General features: G+C 49.9%; 8 protein-coding genes across 8 annotated transcripts; 3 read left to right on the top strand and 5 right to left on the bottom strand.

Annotated features, from left to right (window-relative positions):
- Window positions 1–491: 491 nt before the first annotated feature.
- TGAM01_v200344 (4-coumarate-CoA ligase 2) lies at window positions 492–3459 on the bottom strand (the record flags this gene model as incomplete). Its single annotated transcript, XM_024548538.1, has 5 exons — window positions 492–951; window positions 1568–1819; window positions 1878–1981; window positions 2046–3049; window positions 3144–3459. 5 exons carry the CDS (start codon window positions 3457–3459, stop codon window positions 492–494), a joined length of 2136 nt encoding a protein of 711 aa, XP_024406753.1.
- Window positions 3460–5236: 1777 nt separating this feature from the next.
- On the bottom strand, window positions 5237–7509 carry TGAM01_v200343 (hypothetical protein; the record flags this gene model as incomplete). The annotated part of the gene is made up of 2 exons (XM_018803176.1): window positions 5237–6692; window positions 6755–7509. 2 exons carry the CDS (start codon window positions 7507–7509, stop codon window positions 5237–5239), a joined length of 2211 nt encoding a protein of 736 aa, XP_018663582.1.
- Window positions 7510–8176: 667 nt separating this feature from the next.
- Window positions 8177–10140, bottom strand: TGAM01_v200342 (major facilitator superfamily transporter; the record flags this gene model as incomplete). The annotated part of the gene is made up of 9 exons (XM_018803177.1): window positions 8177–8185; window positions 8234–8556; window positions 8620–8852; window positions 8917–9203; window positions 9265–9380; window positions 9433–9470; window positions 9537–9645; window positions 9705–9866; window positions 9927–10140. 9 exons carry the CDS (start codon window positions 10138–10140, stop codon window positions 8177–8179), a joined length of 1491 nt encoding a protein of 496 aa, XP_018663583.1.
- Window positions 10141–10654: 514 nt separating this feature from the next.
- TGAM01_v200341 (lipase/esterase) lies at window positions 10655–12103 on the top strand (the record flags this gene model as incomplete). Its single annotated transcript, XM_018803178.1, has 2 exons — window positions 10655–11121; window positions 11185–12103. The coding sequence occupies 2 exons, from the start codon at window positions 10655–10657 to the stop codon at window positions 12101–12103; spliced, it is 1386 nt and encodes a 461-aa protein (XP_018663584.1).
- A 268-nt stretch (window positions 12104–12371) lies between these two features.
- On the bottom strand, window positions 12372–13462 carry TGAM01_v200340 (hypothetical protein; the record flags this gene model as incomplete). The annotated part of the gene is made up of 4 exons (XM_018803179.1): window positions 12372–12652; window positions 12771–12883; window positions 12942–13302; window positions 13414–13462. 4 exons carry the CDS (start codon window positions 13460–13462, stop codon window positions 12372–12374), a joined length of 804 nt encoding a protein of 267 aa, XP_018663585.1.
- A 968-nt stretch (window positions 13463–14430) lies between these two features.
- TGAM01_v200339 (hypothetical protein) lies at window positions 14431–14766 on the bottom strand (the record flags this gene model as incomplete). Its single annotated transcript, XM_018803180.1, has 1 exon — window positions 14431–14766. The coding sequence occupies one exon, from the start codon at window positions 14764–14766 to the stop codon at window positions 14431–14433; it is 336 nt and encodes a 111-aa protein (XP_018663586.1).
- Window positions 14767–17362: 2596 nt separating this feature from the next.
- On the top strand, window positions 17363–18085 carry TGAM01_v200338 (hypothetical protein; the record flags this gene model as incomplete). Its single annotated transcript, XM_018803181.1, has 1 exon — window positions 17363–18085. One exon carries the CDS (start codon window positions 17363–17365, stop codon window positions 18083–18085), a length of 723 nt encoding a protein of 240 aa, XP_018663587.1.
- Window positions 18086–19406: 1321 nt separating this feature from the next.
- TGAM01_v200337 (hypothetical protein) lies at window positions 19407–20003 on the top strand (the record flags this gene model as incomplete). The annotated part of the gene is made up of 1 exon (XM_018803182.1): window positions 19407–20003. The coding sequence occupies one exon, from the start codon at window positions 19407–19409 to the stop codon at window positions 20001–20003; it is 597 nt and encodes a 198-aa protein (XP_018663588.1).
- Between the last annotated feature and the right edge of the window lie 119 nt (window positions 20004–20122).

Genomic DNA, 20122 nt, shown 5'->3' with positions numbered 1-20122 from the left:
AGATGTCATTGATTTCTTGTGATTATGGATATGGCGTTTTAACATTTGAATTTTTTTTTCACTTTTCATCTTTTCCTTGGAACGAGAGCTGCAATAACATTAGTAGTTAAAGACAATGAGCAAGCTGGATGCTATGTGGCTAGCTCAAACAGACAACTTTCAAAAGGAACAATAGGAAGCGCGAGGCTGTAAAATAAAAAAAGTGAATAGGGAAAAGTTTATTTTCCAAGTATTATTAATGACAAAATCTCTTTGCATAAGAAGGCTTCGAATTGCTATTTCAAAGTGATGATGTTGTTGTAGTTTATTGCTTGGAGAGCTTGATGGATTCCGGGAATACTTGGTCCGAGTTTCGGCCGGTAGCTTCGTCACAACTGGGGAAAAAGTTGAGAGCATGTAGTTTTGCATTTTCAAACAAGCATACAACATTGCATTTAGCGAAAAAAAGAGACAATGTTTCGCTCACGGATACACGGCCGGTTATTGGAACACTACGAGAGACGGATATGCACAGAGCTTTGCGGACGGAGAGCCAATGGCACTGAGCGGTGCTTTGCAGTGGCGGCGCAGAAGAAGTGCTGCGCATCGATGGGGCGAGGATATGCCACGACAGCGACGACAAGCAGCAGGATATCGCAGAGCGCTGCCAAAGCGATAAACAAGCCTCCTCCCGGATCTGCATCTGCATCTGCCTCGTCAACACGCATATCCGGCACGTCTTCAACGACAACGACAACGACAGCCGCAGCAGTAACAGCAGAAGGACCGTCGTCCACAGCGGCGTTACGAACGGCCGAGGCTCGCGAATCCGCGCTGCGGGCGGCTCGTATGCGACGACAGGCGCAGAAGCAGGATAGGGAGGAAGAGGCGGCGAAGAAGCGGGAGGAGGAGCGGGAGTATAGGAAGAAGTACAATACGGCGGCGAGGAAGTGGGTGTCGTCGATTATAGCGCTGCCGATATTTTTTGTGACGAGCTATTATTTGTTTGATAGGTGTATGTTCTCGCGGCTCCAAATTGTGGGAGAAAAAGATGATTTGCTGACTTTGTGCGATAGTGGTGTTGGGGAAGCAGCCGAAGAGTTTGGAGGAGTACAGGGAGGAGAAGTGAGGTTCTTGCTGGGGTGTTTGAGGGGTTTGGCGATGCTGCTGATAGAGAATGCGAATTGAATCACGAAGAATAGTCTTTGGTCCAATTGTCTGCTTAGTGGTGGGCATACATTGGCACTTTCTGCTGTTACTACAGTGAGCAAACTCACGAGAGCCGTCCTCACAGATTGAGGGTCGATTATGATGGCCAAGAATGAAATGCAGAAATTTGATCATTGATGGCTGGGTTATAATCATTATCTGCTTGGAAAAGAGACTGAGCAGTGGATTGCCTTTTGAAGGGAACTCTCAGCTATGAATACTGCTTTTCGCGATTGAGCATATAGACAGACTGCTGATTTCTATACAAAAACCTTGTACATAAAGACTTGGATATATCTCAAAGACAGATGCTATACAATATTCCACCAATGGGGAAAAAAAAAAAAAGCTGCTATGCAAAAATACATGCACATTCTACAACCTCGCTCGAGGTGCCGTTCCATTTTTCAGCATCTCCTCGGCGTCTCTCTTGGACCACTGCTTCATCAGCTTTCGGATAATCTTGCCACTCGCCAGCTTCGGCACCTCATCGATGAACGTGACGCCGCCCACAAGCCGCTTATGCTTGGCCACGCGCGCGGCAGTCCAGTCTTGGATGTCTTTGGGCGTTACTTTGCCCTTTGACGTTGGCTGGATGACGACGTATGCTCGGGGCCACTCTTCCTCGTTGCTGTGGATTATTTGGTCAGCAAGTGTTCAGACTCGACGACTTCGGAGGAATAACGTACAATTTGATTTCGACAACGGCTGCGTCGGCGACGTGCTCGTTTTCTAACAGCACGGCTTCTAGTTCTGCGGGGGCGACTTGCAAGCCGTTGACTTTGATGAGTTCCTAGATGCCGGTGTTAATGACTGGCGTCCCCTCTTGATGAAATCTTAATGTTAGTTATACTGACCTTCTTCCGATCAACAATCCAAAACAGCCCCTCCTTATTGCAAACCGCAACATCGCCAGTCCTGAACCACCCGTCCTTGTCCAAACACTCTCGCGTTGCCGCCTCGTTCTTCCAGTATCCCAAGCAAACGTTTGGACCCCGAATGTGCAGCTCTCCCGGCTTCCCCGCTTCAACCTCCTTTCCGTCATCGTCGAGCAGCTTGCACTCGCAGTTGGGAAGCAGCCGGCCTACAGATCCTGCGCTGTCGCCGGCCAGGCCCTCGGCCCAGCTGATGCCGGTACAGGTCAGCTCCGTCATGCCGTAGCCCTGCGTGATGCGCAGCTTGAATTTCTCCTCGCACGCCTTCTGCAGCTCCCGGGACAGCGGCGCGGCTCCGCAGGTGATGTGCCGCACGCTGGAGAGGTTGTAGCGGCTCGTCTCGGGGCGCTTGGTGAGCATGACAATGATGGGCGGCGCGACTTGCAGCTGCGTGATTTGGTACTTTTCAATGTTGGACAGGAACTCCTCGTACTGGAACTTGGCCATGATGTACAGCGGCGTCAGCGTCTTGCCCGCCATCAGGCAGGCGTAGAGCTGGCCGTAGGCGTGGTACAGCGGCAGGAAGCCGATCCAGCGGTTGCGCGGCAGCAGATCCCACTCAGGTTTGCGGTGGACGTGGCGCAGATGCACGGCCTGGGCAAGATTGGCGATGAGGCTCGCGTGGGGGACGCAGACGCCCTTGGGCAGGCCTGTGGTTCCGGAGCTAAAGTTAATGGTGGCGATGGTGTTGCGCGCCTCTTGGGGGGTGAACTCGGGCCATTGCCAGCGGAAGGCGTCTGCGTGGGTTGCTAGGAGGGATCTCCAGTCTGGAACGCCATCTTGGACGGGGGTTTCCTCGTCTGAGAACTGGAAGATGCGGTTTCTGGGGATGCCGACTTTGACTGCGGCCTCGACAATGTTGGAGAGGACGGTGGGATGGGCAAGCACGGCTTTTGCTCCAGTGTTGGAGAGCTGATGGACCAGTTCTGTGATAAGAGGTCAGCCTTGATATCCACTTCACTTACACGATATATAGCGGTGCTGAAGATTTTCTTCTTCTTCTTCTTTGACAAGACATACCCGGAACCGTAGAAACCGGATTGGCACCGCTGAAAATGTGTCCCGAGCCCGCAATGCCCAGATACGCCACAGGCACAAAGATGTGGTTCGGCGTGCAGATCATGACGACGTCTCCTCGCTTCAAGCCCAGGCGCTGCAGGCCGAGGCCCAGCCGCCGAACCCATTGCAGCAGCTGGTGTGGTGAGAGGTTCTTTTGAGGGTTTTTGGCATCGATCCAGATGGGCTCGTTGGAGAGCAACGAGCCGTTGCCAAAGATGTAAGTCAGGACATTGCTCTGGGGGATGTCGATGTGCTCGTATACAGACTTGAACGGCATTGTGAATGTGGACGACGAGGATTTCCTTTCTTGGGATGGGGGGTGACACAAGATGAAAAGATGTGATGATAGGAAAGCAGCTTTAATAATATAGAGAATTTCCCTTTTCTTTTCTTATACCAAGGCAAAAATGACGGTTAGATCTTCAAGGCGGTAAAGCTGTTTCCCTCTTTGGGCCAAACGTTGCTTGCCTATTCCCCAGGTTAGGAAAATATCCGCGGGGACGGTAGACCGAGCCGAGGTACCCTTTTTTTGTGCGAGGTTAGCTTAGCATCTATCTCGGGGAGATGGGAATTCCACGACTTTTAAGCTCGTTTAAAAAGACAGATTTGGCCAAACTGGAGCCGAAAGAAGAAGGGAAAGGAAATATCTAGGGGAGCAGTATAGGAAATACTACTGCCAACCGGGGTTTTATACGCCGTATTTTCGAATCATGTTGCGTCGTCTAGTATTTCCACGGCAGAGATTATCCCGATGGCCACTTTTTTCAAGCTTGCTGCTAGTTCACAGTAGCTAGAGGGCAATCCCCGCCATTGAAAGTGTGGGGTGCAGGAGCTTGAGAGGGGAAGCCTGCATGGCCAAAAAGAGGAGGAATAGCGAGTTTCTATTATGGGGTTGGTTGGTTGAAAGGGCTGATTACTTAACAATTGGTGAGCTGAGATTGCGTTGAGCTGAGTTGAAGGTTGTTGGAGAGAGGAGCTGGAACAAAGAAGTTGGAAGCTTCAAGCTAGATGTAAGCCTCTAAGCATTGCTATTCCGTGGCGCTGTAGGTGCTCAAAGTATCTATGGCAGGTCAGCATTGTATCTTTAATAGGCAATAAAATCCGAATTAGTTATTGACTTTTTAGTATCGGAATGTCATTGGTGAGATGGGCGCGCAGCTAGAGGGCTAGAGGTAGCTTGGATGCTTCGATATTACTTTGATGCCAATTGAATGCATGGTGCAAATAGATGCTTCCTGGTGCACGTGTACTATATATATATTCTTGAAGAAGTATTATGATTTTTATTGGATAATTAGAAAGGGAGCTACAAGATTTATTCCTTGTTGAAATGTAGATTTATTTATTTATATACATGTCACGGTATATACACTAGATTATAAGTAGTGGTGGTTTATCAGATAGGGCTACTCATCTCATCTTGACGATATAGGGATAGCTAGATCATTTCCAGAGCAGATTCCATCGGCCATTGCTTACAACGTTGCGTTATCGAAGCTCCTTTGATAACCTTGATGCCCATTACGGTCTAATTACCATCGTCCGTTTACTGCGACATCGCCAGTCAAGCTTTCAACTACTACCAGGATACTCTACTTACAAACTCCGGAAACGTCTCATATCTCATACTTCACTGTCTGCAGTTAACCTCTTCGTCGGTAAAAGCATCCATAATGCTGATGAGTTGCTTGCGTTGGAAAGTCATCAAGGTAACGGGTACGAGTGGCGGGCTGTCGAAAAATGTCTGCTGAAGTGGGCGGATGGCTCTGGAAATTGATAAAGGGTATCAAGTTACCAAGTTGACGCTCGTTTGCGACATGGAAAGAAAGCTAACTTGCGGCCTGCCATCGTTGGTCTGTTAGGCATTGAGGCACACCATTTCCAGATACTCGATTCAACAATTTATCGCTAGATTGTGATCGGCGCTTCGATAGGGCGTCGTAGCGGCATGTAGAATTCCCTCTCAATGAGCCACGACATGGCTCTATTCTAATGAAGTTTCTTTCAGCCAAGTTAGTTGTCTCCGTTGTTATCTGATTCAATCGAAATTGCGCTCAGCCGGGAAAAGTGTCCATGCTCCTTTCGTTAAAATTTGTAATTTCAGGCATCATGTCCAGCTGCAGAAGCGGGTCAAGCAAGTCACTCGGCCACTGCTCGAAATTCCAGTCAAAGTCAAAAGTGCCGTCGGCATCATCCCGATTGACCTCGGGTTCCTGCATCAAAGGCTGCAGCTTATCGAGGTGATGTCTTATCAATTTGGAAAAGTAAGTGGCTGGATGGTGCTCATCACTCGCCGAAACATCGAGTGCTTTGGCGCAACTTTGTAAGAGACTGAACAGGCTTGGCATGTCAATGTATCGACTGCCTGGCTTCGCATGCTGCACACCAAGGGCGATGGCCTTGATGGCAAATACACATGCGCCGGAGATGCGGTAAAAAGTGCGGCAGGGATGGAATTGGAGTGTACCAGCAGCAGACCATTCGATGGCTTTCCGGAGGATCTTTTGTGCCTCTGTAACAGCCTCTAGGACTAATGGGAATTCTGGTTGTGCCTCCATAGCAACATTCCTATTCAAGTTCCGAGAAAAGATTGCTTGCATGGATAATCCGTTGATCCAAAGCTTGACGCTGTGGTATTCAGTTGACAAGATATCATGGTGAGAGCCTGAAATCATCGGGTCTTCGTTATTGTTCCGGGCTAGATGTTTATCGAACCACCCTTCCAGTCCTGACTTGAAGAACGCTGCAAGTACTGTGTATTGACCGCTGCTCAGCATCTCTTTCGCTTTAGTTTCACTGGGCAGTAGCTGCTCGTGGATAGATTTGGTGAATCTCAGGAATTCAGTCCAAGCCCCCAATGCGCTGTCGCCAAGTTTTGTTGTCCGGCTAGGAGAATCTTGACTATACAAGACTGGTATCATCGTATGCAAACCAAGTCGTGCAGCAAGGATAGTCATGTGTGCGAGCAGTAAATCGCGAATGTCTGAGCCTGCATCTGTATGGTTGCCAAAGGCGTGACGACCTTGCTCGAAGACGCCGATTTCGTGACCAAGCGAGTGGGCAGCCCCGAGGAGCATCCACCGCGTCTGATCTTGCTGCTTTAGAATGTGAGTTCTGTTTGTGGATTTGTATTTATACGAGTCACCAGCTGCCTCGTTTAGAAACCCGCCGTCTTCCTCAGTCTCATCCCATGAGCTTCGTGCGTTCAGCGGCGCCGGATACCATTCAGCCAGCAGTAGCAATGCCTCAATGGATGCGACGGAACGCAAGCCTTGCCCTTGGCCCAGCATAATTCGTTGAATAATCTGGCTAGCGCGTCCCCAGAGTTCGTCGTGGATGAAGAATCGTCGAGATGAAGATGCCGCAGCCGGTACGGAATGATGCCGCGATGAGATCAGGAGTATGGCCGTGCAAAGGAGAGGTTCCCGCAGCAGCAACTGGATGCGATCTGGTCGATGAAAGAGGCTGCGTGTTCCCACAAATGTGAGTGGCGCCAAATTGTTAAAGAAACTGCAGAATATCTGGTTAGTTATTTTGCACCATAAAGTCAAGATAATAAGGTAATCTCATACGCATCGACGAGGGTGATGGCATGTTCGGCAGATAAGAGACCAGTGCGCACAAATACAGAGCTCTTCCACGCCGACAAGGTGTTGGCCTCAATAGAGCTCTGCTTGATTAGCTTCAAGCATGAGCTCTTGGGAGATACAGACGTTGCGTCAGCCTCGAGGCCAAGTTCTTCTTGATGAAAGTCTGAGTTGGTCAATGGGTTGCCTCCTCGCGGACTGGGAGGCTGCGATGAGATGAGACTGGCTGGAGATCTCGATCCTTGTCCAGCTGCTGCCTCGAGAAGGATGTCGATTGCATCATTGCCCTTCAAGATGGTTGTATCCGTTACAAGTTTGCTGGAACGATCCGACAGTATTTGGGCATCGCCGTGCAGACCACTCCGGGGTACAGCAGACGGATCAAACGGCAAAGACGGTGGCGATGCTGTCAAACCGACCAGGTTCGTATCCATCGTCACAGCCGTGTCAATAGTCCGCGAGTGCTTGTCGGGTTGAGACGACGACTGCAGCTTCTCAGAGCGTCCATGTCGGCCCGAGGCTCTTGTGATGGGCCTGGAGCGGCCACTATAATGCCGTTTCTTCGTATCTCGAGCTTCTCGGAAAACACACTGCCGGCGCTCACGGCGACACTGGGCGCACGGCGGACCCGTGAAGCCATAGACGCCTTGCTGGTCCCCTCCAAGCTCGCATCTTTTCTTCTTGAGCCGGCAGTTGTCGCACGCCTTGTAGTTTCTTTGGAAAGGCCGCGCGTTATCCATGGCTGGACGTGCTGATGCTGTTGATCTTGATCCTGAGATGGAAATTCTATGAGGGCGGAAGGCCGATCTATTAATAGGCAACCAGCTTCATGGAGACGCGCGTGGAGTTGACGGTTAAGAGTGGAGTGTGCCGGGATGGCGAGATGCTGTGGCGTTTCGGGAATCGCGTCAGGACGTCAATGCCTAGACTTACCTGTATGAAAGCATTTTATACATAATATCGTGACAAGTGTTGGATTTCTCTTTATGGAGCCTGTCGCTGGAGGAGTAAGAAGCATGATGACGACGAGGATTTGAGCAAGGAGTTTATTCCTCAAAGGAAAAGTTATCCAGCTCACCAGTTCTATTATACAGCATCCCGGCATTAGCTCTACAAGGAAGTTCATCTACGTATAGCAATATTGATTCTGTACATATACTTGAAATATCAGTAATGGCAATTTTTACCCTTCTTAAATGGTATGTCTCCCCTTTAGAAGTTCAGTAGGCGCATGTAACTAAGAGTCTCGTGCAAACTCCAATGTCAGCCACAGGTACTAATTGCTGGCTACCAGTTTCCCTTTTGTCTGAATTATTTGTCATCCACAATTACACTATTTAGCAGCCAATTGCTCACATAAGTGACGAAGAGAACATTCACCGGTGAATACCAATATCAAAGTTTGTACTATAGCTCCTATTAGCGGCGTCATCGCCTTGTGAATTCTTCAGATCACCAGCTTACCACAAACTTTTTATTCTTTCGGTCTGTCAGATCCATGAAAGAGATCAAGCCATCGTCGTGATCACCAGAAGACCTAAGATGTCGCGCCCGCTTGTTGTTTTCAAGCCGATAGGAAAACACCAGCATACCCAAAACAAGAATTGCAAAGCCCAGAGTCGCGAGCATCGTCACTTTAGCCGCCCAGTAAGCTGGCGGCGTGGTGAAACTCAGGGGCCCCAAGGCATTTCCAAGGCAAAACGACATCATGATGAGTGCGTTCATCATGGTCTTCTTGGTGTGCCCTGCGAAGTTTGCCGCGACCCAGGAGTATACAATCGGGGCACCTTGCAGATTGTTAGTTTGCTGCCCAAGATTTGATGGACTTGATCCTCACTCTATGTACTTACTGGTAGGAATAAGATTAGTAAGATAGACACCAACTAGTCTGCCGGCCTCATCATGATCTGGCAAAAATGTCAAGAGAGCGGTGCCAAAGAACCCAAAGACTAGGAGGCCCAATATGGAGGCTGATCGAGTCTGGAAACGGTAGGCCGAGTACGACGCTGCCGCGATACCAATGATGCCCACTGCTCCGCTCGGGAGGCTGAGAAGAGCTGCCTGAGTTGGGGAAAATCCAAGGCTTGTGTATCAAGTTTGTCAGCGTTTATGCGTTTTATAAGGCGATGGGCAGGGGGTCAGAATACCTGGTTATGATTGCGGCTTGAAACGTGCTAACTGCCGCGTTGGGGATGTTGATTGCCGTATTCATGGTAAACATCATCCACGCCCGTGAATCTACTAGCAGCTCCCAAACTTGTGCGGTTTTGAAAGTCCTGTTCTCGATACCAGTTGTATCGCCTTGAAGACGCGCAATGGCAATCACTCTTTCTTTTTCAGTAAGTCTCTTGCAAGTCATGGGATTGTCGGGGAGGAAGAACACGACAAGAAGTCCAATAACGATCGTCAAGAGCCCGAAGACGAGAAACATGATCTGCAAACAGTTTCAGCACATGCACATCCAAGATTTGTCATGTGCGCAGGTTGCTATTCACCTGCCAGCTCCTGAAAGTCTTTCCATGGTAGTGCAATAGTCCATATGAACATAGCGAATCGGCGAAAATGCCAATTCCAATAGTTCCTCCCCAGATACCGAAGCGGAGTGGCTGTTCTGCGCCCACGGATATTAGTTTCCTCTTCAGAAAATGTGTCCAAAAGCTAACCTTGTCGCTTATACCACATGGCCGTGATGATGATCATGCTAACACAAAGCAAGTTACGACAAGTCTCGCGATTGTGAGGGTGACGTTTAGTCTAGAAGACATACCTTGGGGAGACGCAAGACTCAAAAATGCCGAGGACAATTCTCAAGGCGAGAAGAGATGCGTAGTTTTTGCAGACGCAGTTGAGCGCCACGACTACGCCCCAAAGAGTAACTATGATAACCTCGTTAGGCTGGTTCGTGCCCTGATCTAGTATTTGGAGGAAGACCTACCGTTCCATCCTAAGACCTTGGCAACGGGCAACTTTTGCAGCACGTATCCTGCCAGGGGCTGGGAAAGAAGATAGGTCACCCAGTATGACCAAGCGAGTGTCGTAAATTGTTTTGAGGACGTTCCTGTGTCGACACCGAGGCCCATGATGTTGGCAAAGTTGACTATGGGATTGTTAGAGAATTTCAAAACGCTACACTACCAAGAAAGTTGAGAAAGTATACTCAAGTTCTTGTCCACAAACTGCAACATGTACACCGCGGCCAACAGTGGCAGTAACATCCAATCCACTTTGCGAACGAGACTTCTGTCCTCGTCCTCAGTGAATGTCACATCACTAGCATTGTTCAAGAAAACAAGAGCAGAATCGACATTTTCCCCCGCAAACTCTACTTCCTCTGCGGTAAGTGTTGTGCGCTTGCTTCCTGTAGTCTCCATTTTAACCATTATTCGCAACGTTCGAACAAAAAGGTGTATAGTTGTCGAATAGTGTGGCCATAGACACGATGCTCAAGAAGAGGGTAAGAAGGTAAGAAAGGAAGTGTAATCGGCGGAGGAAGCTTCACGATACGGGTCTTGGCTAAAATTTTCTTTTCACCCAGCTTCCACGGCTGATGGCCTTTTTTATAGGGCTGCCATTAAGTCAATTCCATTGACAACGACAATCCCTGTCATCTCCATGCATTGGATCTTTTTTACCCCATGGGGTTTCGAGTGCCGCTCTCCGACAATATCCGCGGATATTTGCGGAGGGGCTCAAGTCATTCACTGGGGACTCGAAGTGATGGGCAACATCCGCAATTATCCGCCAGCCACATTTGATATTCCATTGCAGCATGCGCTCTCATAGAAATATAATGGCAATGCTGCTTCCACTTCGTATCTCGCAGCCGTAGTTTGCAGCCCATCCCGAGCGAAGAATCCGGAGACGCCCTCTTGGTCCACACTTACCATGTTCTTCAAATTCCTCCTGAGCCTTTGGATGGACACTTTGGCATATGTGCTCCATCTGACACCAGCAGCCGATGAGTTGAGCTTGAAGGCAGCTTCTACTATTGCTTTTATTCGGGCCTGCTCAAGAGGACTAAGACCAGGACGTCTCTCAATTGCACAACGAGATTCTCTCAACACTCGCAAAGCTGACGAAGATTATCTGACCGTCCGATGCAAGCTGCCTGTTTCTTCAAAGAATAATCTCGCGTATGTGATTTCCCAAGCTTTCAAATCACTTGGCGATGGAAGCGAGACCTACGAGCATCAAGGCTGCGAGGATATCTACGGCGACTGGGTTGGTCCATGCAAGCGTTCAGCGGTGCCGGTGTCTTTGAACTCTGCGTCCGAGAGAGAGCAATACAATACTCTGATGAGTGCGGTAACACGGAGCACTACGATTCTGTACTTTCAGGGAGGACAATTTTGGTAAGCAAGAGCCGTTTGTTCTCGCAGGCAGTAACATTAATGAAGCGCTTTCGTTGTGAGTAGGCGGAGAGGTCGAGGCGGTATCAAGATCCAAAACAAGCTTGCCCATAAAGTAGGAGGCAGGACCTTTGGGCTGCTATATCGCCTGTCGCCTCAGAATCCTTTCCCAGCCGCCTTGATAGATTGTCTTACAGCCTATCTCTGTCTCCTATACCCGACCTCCGAGCACCTCCACGATCCGATTGACGCTCGAGATATATACCTTGCTGGAGACAGTGCGGGCGGGAACCTCGCCGTGGCTCTCTTGAAACTGATTCTTGAGATTCGCAAGCTGTGCCAGAATGGAGAAGCAACCCTGTGGTGGAATGGAGAAGAAACGATAGTTCCTCTACCTGCCGGAGCTGCTGTGCTGTCGCCCTACTTGGACATGACGCGAAGTTTCCCGAGCGAAGGGGCCAACCTGCGTTTCGACATCATACCAGCTCGCGGGCCTCCATTTGCAAATCAAGATCGATGCGACACATGGCCAGCCAAACGACCTCGACACCACGTCTATGCAAACGACGATGCGCTTTTACACCCTCTGGTGTCTCCAGTGACTGTGCGAGACTGGACGGGATGCCCTCCAGTCTGGATATGCGTTGGCGAAGAGTGCCTTGCCGATGCCGGTCTCTTCATGGCGCAGAAAATGGCATCGGCCAACGTCGTGGTGTTTGTTGAGCAGTTTTCCGCCATGCCGCACAACTTTGCGCTGCTTTGCGAGTCGGATTCGACAGCGCAGGCGATACAGAGCTGGGCAGAATTTATTTGTGGCGTTAGGGATGGCTCGCTGGGAAAGCCTGTGGTGGTGAAATGGAGCCATCAGCGATCGCAGCTCGGGCGGCAGCCATTGTCTCTGGAAATGTGGCGAGGAATGTCTAGAGAGACTGTGCTGAAGCAGATGAAGGAAGAAATGGTGAAATGGGGTCCACCTTCTGCCTGAAGATATGTTCCTAGATGAAGGTGAGTACCTTTATAGCCAAGGTGCTGGTTTCCATTATAAGAGGCGATGTGAAATAGCGAGTGTTACATGAGAAAGGATTTTGTTATCTTAACAAATAGAGGATTAAGTTTTATTCAAAGGATGACTCGTGTTAATAATTTAAGTCTCATAATCACGATGATATATACATGTATCTTTCACCACCTCCTCTTTGCTGCCTCGTTGCTGCCTCTTTTAACAATAAACACACAGTCTAATCAACAGCCAGTTAACAGCAGCTATATCCACCGTCAGCCACCAGCCCAAAGCCATTAACATAGCTGCTCATTGGCGACGCCAGAAACACGATGCTATCTGCAATCTCCTCAGGCAGGCCCAGTCGTCGCAACGGCGTTTTCTGGGCATGGTGATATAGCGGATGAGCTTGATTCTTGGCACCAACGCCGTCATTGACCATGGGCGTCTTGATGAAGCCGGGGCAGATGGCGTTGATGCGGATGTTGGAGCCGGCGTAGGAGGCAGCGTCAGCTTTGGTCATTCCCATGACGGCTGTTGAAAGTCAGCATACTAATGATTGATACATGTGTGTCCTGTGAGTGATGGTGATGGTGATTTCTGATTATGCTGTGCTTGATGTCAAAATATCAAACAAGTCTTGCAATCTTACCGTGCTTGGCAGTAGAATATGCCGTGGCATGGATGGGCGACAGCGGCCCAATGGTGCCATACATGGATGATACGTTGATGATGGTGCCTCGCCCTCGTCGTGGGCCGAGATCTCTGTGGTTGGGCATCGTCAGCAAATGATGGTATCTAGAACTTGTCCGTCTATACGTACTCTTGCTTCACCATGATGCCGAGCTCCTCCTTCTGGCACCAATGGACGCCGTGCAGGTTGACGCCCAGCACTCGCTCCCAGTCCGCCTCATCCAGCTCGTGTATCTGCGCCGACTTGCCGGCCACACCGGCATTGTTGACGGCGATGTCTAATCGGCCAAACTGGGCGACAATCTGGGACAAGACCGCTTTGACTTCTTCACCCTTGCGCACGTCCATCTGCAGCGCCAAAACCTCGACGTTGGGCCATTCCTTCTGAATGCTGGCAGCCACCCTGTTCAGGCCGTCCAGGTTGATGTCTGTGATTGCCAGCTGGGAGACGCCATGCCTGGCAAAAGCATAGGCTGTATGCTCACCGAGACCTGTGGAGCAAAACGGGGAATCCACTAGGTTAGATAGGTAGATGATGGGCAGAAATTGGGGAGGAGAAAAAAATTAAGCTGCTGGTGGCGCGGCTTTGAGCTTGGACTTACCGGAGGCGGCGCCGGTCACAAAGGCTGAACCTTGGAGCAGCGAGGCCATCGTGGAGTAAGATGCAGCTGTGAGTTGGAAATCCACGATTAATATTCACATGGGAGAAGTGATTATTCCAAAAAGGAGAGAACTAGGGAGAGTTTCCAGCGGAGGTGAAGAGAAAAATAGATTGGCAATCCCAACGGGTTTTATAGCTCCATCCGAAGCCGAGGTGGTGGATTCCTGCGCTTCGTGATGGGAGCTAAAGACACGGGCGATTCTTCCCACGTTTGTCATGCTCGATTATGTGTGCAACAGTCCACTTGGCCGTTTTTGGGCGTCTGCCGGGGTTGATTACAATTCAATATATTGTGTGATTCGGTCTGCGTGTCTTTACTGGCATGTCTACCTATCAAGAGGTACCTTCGGAATAAGGACCCAAGGTGCTAAGATAAAGATCCGTTAGGTCCAGATCGTGAACATGGCCCACTGGGCTAGTGCTCCGTACGCCGAAGATGTGTCAGCTGCGTCTCCGCCAGAGATCCAGATCTAATCTAATGGATTGGCTCGTTTGAGATTGCAACGGTTTCTGTGTCCGATGGTAGACACTACATCATGTTGTGACCGTAGGTCGCGCAACAGATCGCCAAGAACTGCGTGACATGATTGGGGCTTATAAAGCAGACTCGTGGCTGCGTGAGCTGGAAAGACATGTAAGTTGGTAAAGGCTTCACAAAGAGTCTTCACACGGAGTTTTCAGTCTAAGACTTAAGCATGATTTAAATGTTTTTGTATTTATTTACGCGGCTTCGCTAATCGAAACGAAGTGCATGCAGGCATCTTAGTCAAGTACCTGAACATAAAAAAGAATTTACCAACGCCACATGGCGAGCCCATGATTTCATAGGCTCCAGCCGTCCTCAGAAACCGTCTGTCCATCCCCAGAAGAAGCCATGACAATGGTACAAAAGAAAGAAAAGGTCATGATCGGTATAGGAATTGAAGACATCACAAAAGCACATCCGTCGAGCAGCACCTTATTCTGGCTTGGGGCCACCGAAGCGATCAATCGACTTGCGGATGCCCCTCTCCATGCCCTTGGCCATCTTCTCCAGCGGCAGCTTCTCGTCCAGCTTCTTCACCACCTTTGAGATGGGGGGCTCGATGCGCTGGGCTGTGCGCTCGGCAGGGTTGGTGAAGTAGGTGATGTTGCGCTCCCAGCGAGGAGCCCACTTGGTGGTCTGCTTGGCGAGCTTCTCTTCGGCACCGGGCATGGCCATGTACAGTGGCGCCAGGACACCGACGCCGGCGGCAGAGATGCAGAACATCTCGGTGGGTCTGGCCTTGGGGAGACGAGGGACACGAGGAGCCATTGTGAAGGTGTTTTTATGGGTTGTTTGTTGTGTGTTGAGTGGTGATTGACGAGTTACGGAGAAGGAGGTTGAATTGGAACTCAAGACTGGAGCTGACTGTTGGTGGGCAAAAAGCGGCCAGTTAGCGTTCTGAAAGCGACAAAAACAATCAAAGGCGAAAAAGGGGATGATGGGGAGCAAGGTGACGTACAAATGGATGAGTTTATAAGATTCGCAGTCGTAAACTGTTGGAGTAATATCCTTGTCTCAAACAACAAGTGGATGGATGGATGGATGATGATGAAAAGAGTACAAAAAGAGACAAGAAAGCCAGTTTGCATCCCTTATATACCTGAGGTATTCTCGGCCAGCTTCCCCTCAGCAATCAGGGATGACACCACCCTCACGCGGTCCAGAAACGAGGCGGGAAATACGCCCGAGTAGGCAGTACCTGGAGGCCAAGTTGGCGACGGGCGGGGTAGCCCAGCAGTGACTTGGTCGTGAATAGGGGACAGGTATCGAGTCTGCTGCTGGAAGTCACCGCGCTGCAGGCCTCAGACGGTCGCTGAATGGATGGGACGAGGGTGGCTTCAGGTGTCGTGCGGAGAAGCCTGCGAAGGGCGGGCGTCGACTTTGATACGCTGACAAGTCTCATTTTGCAATGCCGCGTGTGAAGCAGTACATGCGTGCCTAATATCAGATACTACAGATGACAGAGTTGCGCGACAACAAGCCACACACCCCAGCAATGCACTGCAACGCAAACAGCAGCGCTTCATCATCATCACACCACACCCTCTTCATGCAGCGGCAGGAACAGGCCACAAGCGAGCGACTCTCGCCGGCCCTGGAGCATTACTCAAAACGGCAGCATCTCGAGCCTCACTTTTCTGCTTTCTTTGATCTCTTTCTTTTGCCATCTTTTTCGTCCTCCTTTTGTTGTTTCTCTCCTCTTCCGGCATTTCCTCAATTCCCATCCCCATCCCCATCCCATCCCTTCCTTCGCGGCCCCGCCCCCAGACAGCGCTACGCTTCAGGCCCACCAGTCTCCTCCTCTGGCCCACTTCCCCAGACGGCACACGATCCTCTCTGCTGTCTTCGTATCCACCGCGTCAGTCTCGCTCCCTCTTTGCCGTTGGCCGATCGTGCTGTTGGCGTGTGTCCTTCCTCTTCCGTGCTCACCGAGGCGGAGTCGAGTCAAGGCAGTCGCTCAGGGAGTCTGTCAGCAAAAAGCAGTGAAGCTCTCGATGGAACTGTCTGAATGAACATCGAAAAGAGTGACAGTGACGAGAATAATGACAAGAAAGCTGTTGATTTCAGCTGACAATTGCAGAAACAGGCACAGGCACCAACAAAGCAGGCGAAACCCCTCAATCAGCGCAGCTCGTTGCGCCATTCCTCGCCCTCCATCAGCACATGCAGACCGGGGGTCCGGGCCCTGCTGCAACGTTGGCCAGCAATTTGCCTGAAGTGCCCCCAAGCAGACGCAGCACCAAAGTTCGCCCATGCTTGGTGGCGCCCAATGGTGGCGACATGGTTGACGAAACCAGGCCGGAGTCGTCCATGTGATTGGGCCACGGCGAATCTGCGACGAAGTAAAAAGTACGGCCGAATAAAGTACCGGAAATGAAGAGTACAAGGCGCGAGGTTTGATCATGTACTGTGCCTCCCGTGCCGCGTATCTCCCTATGCAACAATGAAATCTCCAACAATGGAATCTGCTCGTGCAAAGTAGCGTGAACGATGTGGCACAACGCTTGTTGATTCGCTGCAGCTGAGGAACGCCGAGATCTCTGGCAATCTGCAGGACTGCAGAAGTACCTCGCTTGCATAAGCGCGTCCGTTTGTACTTCGCTATGGATGTGAACTTACAAAACGACGTCCTTATCTCTCGACTTCAACGAGTAGCTGGCGACGGCTCATTGATCCTTGCTATGGCTCCAAGGTACTAGCAGAACCGGCTTGCTGAGTCTCACGGCCACGGCACCGGCGGCACTCAGTCACTCTTGAGATGACGAAGCAGACGGGCATAACAACACGGAACTACTGCATTGGTAGATGCACGAGAAATATGCCATAATCACACAGTGTCCGGCTTTTACAACACTACTAGCCTTGACTTCTGTCACCGAATCTTCAAATTGAGAGAAGAAAAGAGCTTCGCCACGAGCCTTTGATCATCTGGAGTTGAATATATTCCTCTCACTACACCACTCGTCTGTTACGTTGACCGATTATAGCCGGGGCATCTCTGCATATCAAGAACAAAATATTGCAGAAAATGGACACTATATATTGCCATTGCTGACATGCCGAAATGTTCGAAAATCTGCTTTGTTTGATGCCTCTGATGTCTCATCTATAAATCGAGTTCTTGAGACTTTCTATGCTGGCCGCGCTTGTCAAAGTGGGCGTCCTGGGATTCCATCATCTACGCCTAATTAACCGGACAGTGACGATCTCTAGGGCTAGGACTTCATTACGACGCTCTAATTCTCATGGACGATTTCTTACATAATACGGCCTGGGGTAGCCTTTTCTCACCTATCCTTCACGTCACGAACTCAAAATCATCTGCGACAGAACAACTCCACGGTCAGTGTCGCCAACTTCCGCCATGTCTCTGATACCGTCATTCGCCCAAGCATCACTGGCTGCAGCTACTCTGGCTGCCACCGCTGGCACTTATGCTGCGGTTAGCCCACCCAATCCCAACACCAAGTTGGTTCCCGCGTCCAAAGATTCTCTGACCTCTTTGAACCTCACTGGGAAACACATAGCCAAGGTGGCAATGTCCCCCATCGCGATTATCGCTCTGCATACCGCCTCCTTAGCCTATTCGTATCCCAACATGCCCCCTTCACTCCTCGGCCATGGTCCTGAAAATGGCCTGGATGTGAACCTCTTGAGATGGTCACCGGACACCGCCATCCCGCTAGCCCTTGTCCTGTGTGCTGGTATCCCTCTGCGGCTCTACGCATATAGATCCCTGGGCAAAAACTTTACCTTTCAGCTCACCAAGCCAGAGCATTTGATTACAACCGGTATCCATGGCTATGTACAGCATCCAAGCTACACGGGTGCGGCGATTTTGGGATGCAGCGCTGCATTCTGGCTGCTTCGCTGGGATGGCGTCCTCAGCTGCTGGCTGCCGCCGTGGCTGTACGGGAAACTTACGTGCATGGGGGTGTTCTTAAATGCCTTTACGCTGTCTGGCCTTTATTGCTGGCTAATAAGGAAGCGGGTAAGAGAGGAGGAGAAGATGCTAAAGGCCACGTTTGGGGCTGAGTGGGAGAGATGGCATGTTACAACGCCCAGATTCTTGCCATTTTTATTCTAGGTTGGAACGAAGCCGTGCATAACAAGTGAAAGACTTCCACTCGCGGATCTGTTGCCGTACATAAAATATCACTAGGTGGATCAATATAGTTGACATTTCTTTACGTGCCATCAAGGGCAGCATCCTTAGGGGTATCGTCGGTTTGGTAAGACATTTTCATTGACAATAGATAATTCGAGTACTTGTCACATCAGTACCTCTTGGAGCGGTAGAAGTAGCAGGATAATATCAAACGTAAGCTAAAATAGGAGAAGTCGGGTATACAACCCTAATACCCGATTGCATTGCCTTTAGCTTAGGACTAGTACAAAACATCGGTTCCAGATAAGTGGTTACGAGCTACGCATGTACATGTATCTGAGTTATTTTTGGTACACAAATCCTTTCCTAGGATTCTCTCTTTTTCTCCGATAAGAGGAATCAAACTTTTCCCGTGGCTCCAGTTCTACTTTCGAACGCCAACCAGCCAATGATCCTTTCTAGAAGGCTCCGTGGCTTTTTATTCTCCCCCCAAAAGGAGAGAAAGAGTAAAGGGGCCGCTATCTCATTTGTTCTTAGATCCCCCCTTACTTTCTTGATGCCCGCGATTCGAAAACCAGGCTACAATCTTACTGTGCTGCTGATGATTTGAGATTTTCCACCATCGTAGGTAATGTATGATGTGAATCACAGTTTCTATTAGGTACAGGCAGGCAACAACACAACTCTTTCTCTCAGATGAATGTATTTAAAAGGCCACCCCATTCCAGAATAAACGCTGTATCACCAACCTTATCGTGAGAATAACTCTATCCGTTCTTCCCTGATATCGCTACACATATGTTGACCCACAAGCCTTGGTAATATTGAGTCATCCATCAGGGTTGCTGTTATGGTGTTCGGACCCTCTGCGTCGGTATTTCGGTACTCGCAAGGTATATACTCATGCTTCTAATTTCACACGATACTAGGTAGGTACAGATTCACGATACACATAAGCCTCGTGTTCTGATATGGCCGTGAACGCCTGCACGGAATGCTGAAGAATCCCCATCTTTTAAACTCTTCAAAAGCAGGATTTCTTTTTCTGAGGCATTTACTGGTGCTCTGCAACTTTTTGGTATATAATACGAATGCTTGGACTGAATCCCAGGGTTTCCATTGCTTTTCCTCTGTAATTTTCGTCTGTTGTAAGACCAAGCAGCTCATCACTCCCGCTCTACGTCTTCATCTGGTGATATTGCTCTTGAATGCTCACGAAAGCCGTTATATATTTGTCTTGCATCTTTATAGTTTCCTTTTCCTGCCCCTTTTTTACCCAAAAGACGCTCCTCTCTCACAAATGGCTCCTGTTCTAAATTCTTCTTCAGGCTCTGTCATCAGGCTTGTTCCTGGCCTTGTGGCCGTCGAAGTCGCACCCGTACACCACTACTTCGACAAGACCCCAGAAGGCCCAACGGAACTCGGCTTCTGCTATGCTTTCCTAGCAGTCGTTGGCATCGCCTTTGTCGTCCTTATCGCTGCGGATGTATATGTCAAGCACGGGCCCAAGCCGATACCAGGAGAACGTGTCTGGTACAAGAGAAAGTTTGACAAGGCAAGGGGCGGATACTATGTATGCAAGGATACGTTCAACAGGCTCTTCGTCCACAGAAAGAAGAGGCTCGATCTAGAGAGTGCAGCGGCGGTTCAGAGGACGTTTGACTCTCAAAAGATTATCGATAGGCTTGCCGCCAGGCCTGCTACTGAAAAGGCCCCAACTATGGTGGAAAACGCGGAGGCTGAGGAGAAGTGCACCGGACCGATGTCGGGCATTGAAGTCAAGGTCACACCGTTGGATATGTCGTTCCTCAGAGATGGCGCCGCCGCGGATACTGCCGCCAAAGACGGTGCTCCTAAGAGCGACAATGCAAGCGGCAGTGGAGCATTCAGGTTTTGATTAGAGAGAAGGATTCGTGGGGCCCCGATGAGGAAGAAAACAAGCTCGAGAAAAAAAAGAGCTGGCTTGTTACCGAGAGCCGTGGGGAGGGCTTTTTCGACTGGATTATGGAGATTGGG

Source organism: Trichoderma gamsii (assembly GCF_001481775.2).
Source record: "Trichoderma gamsii strain T6085 chromosome Unknown Scaffold_1.2, whole genome shotgun sequence".
Lineage (NCBI taxonomy): Eukaryota > Fungi > Ascomycota > Sordariomycetes > Hypocreales > Hypocreaceae > Trichoderma > Trichoderma gamsii.
This window is presented reverse-complemented; position numbering and strand designations above follow the sequence as displayed.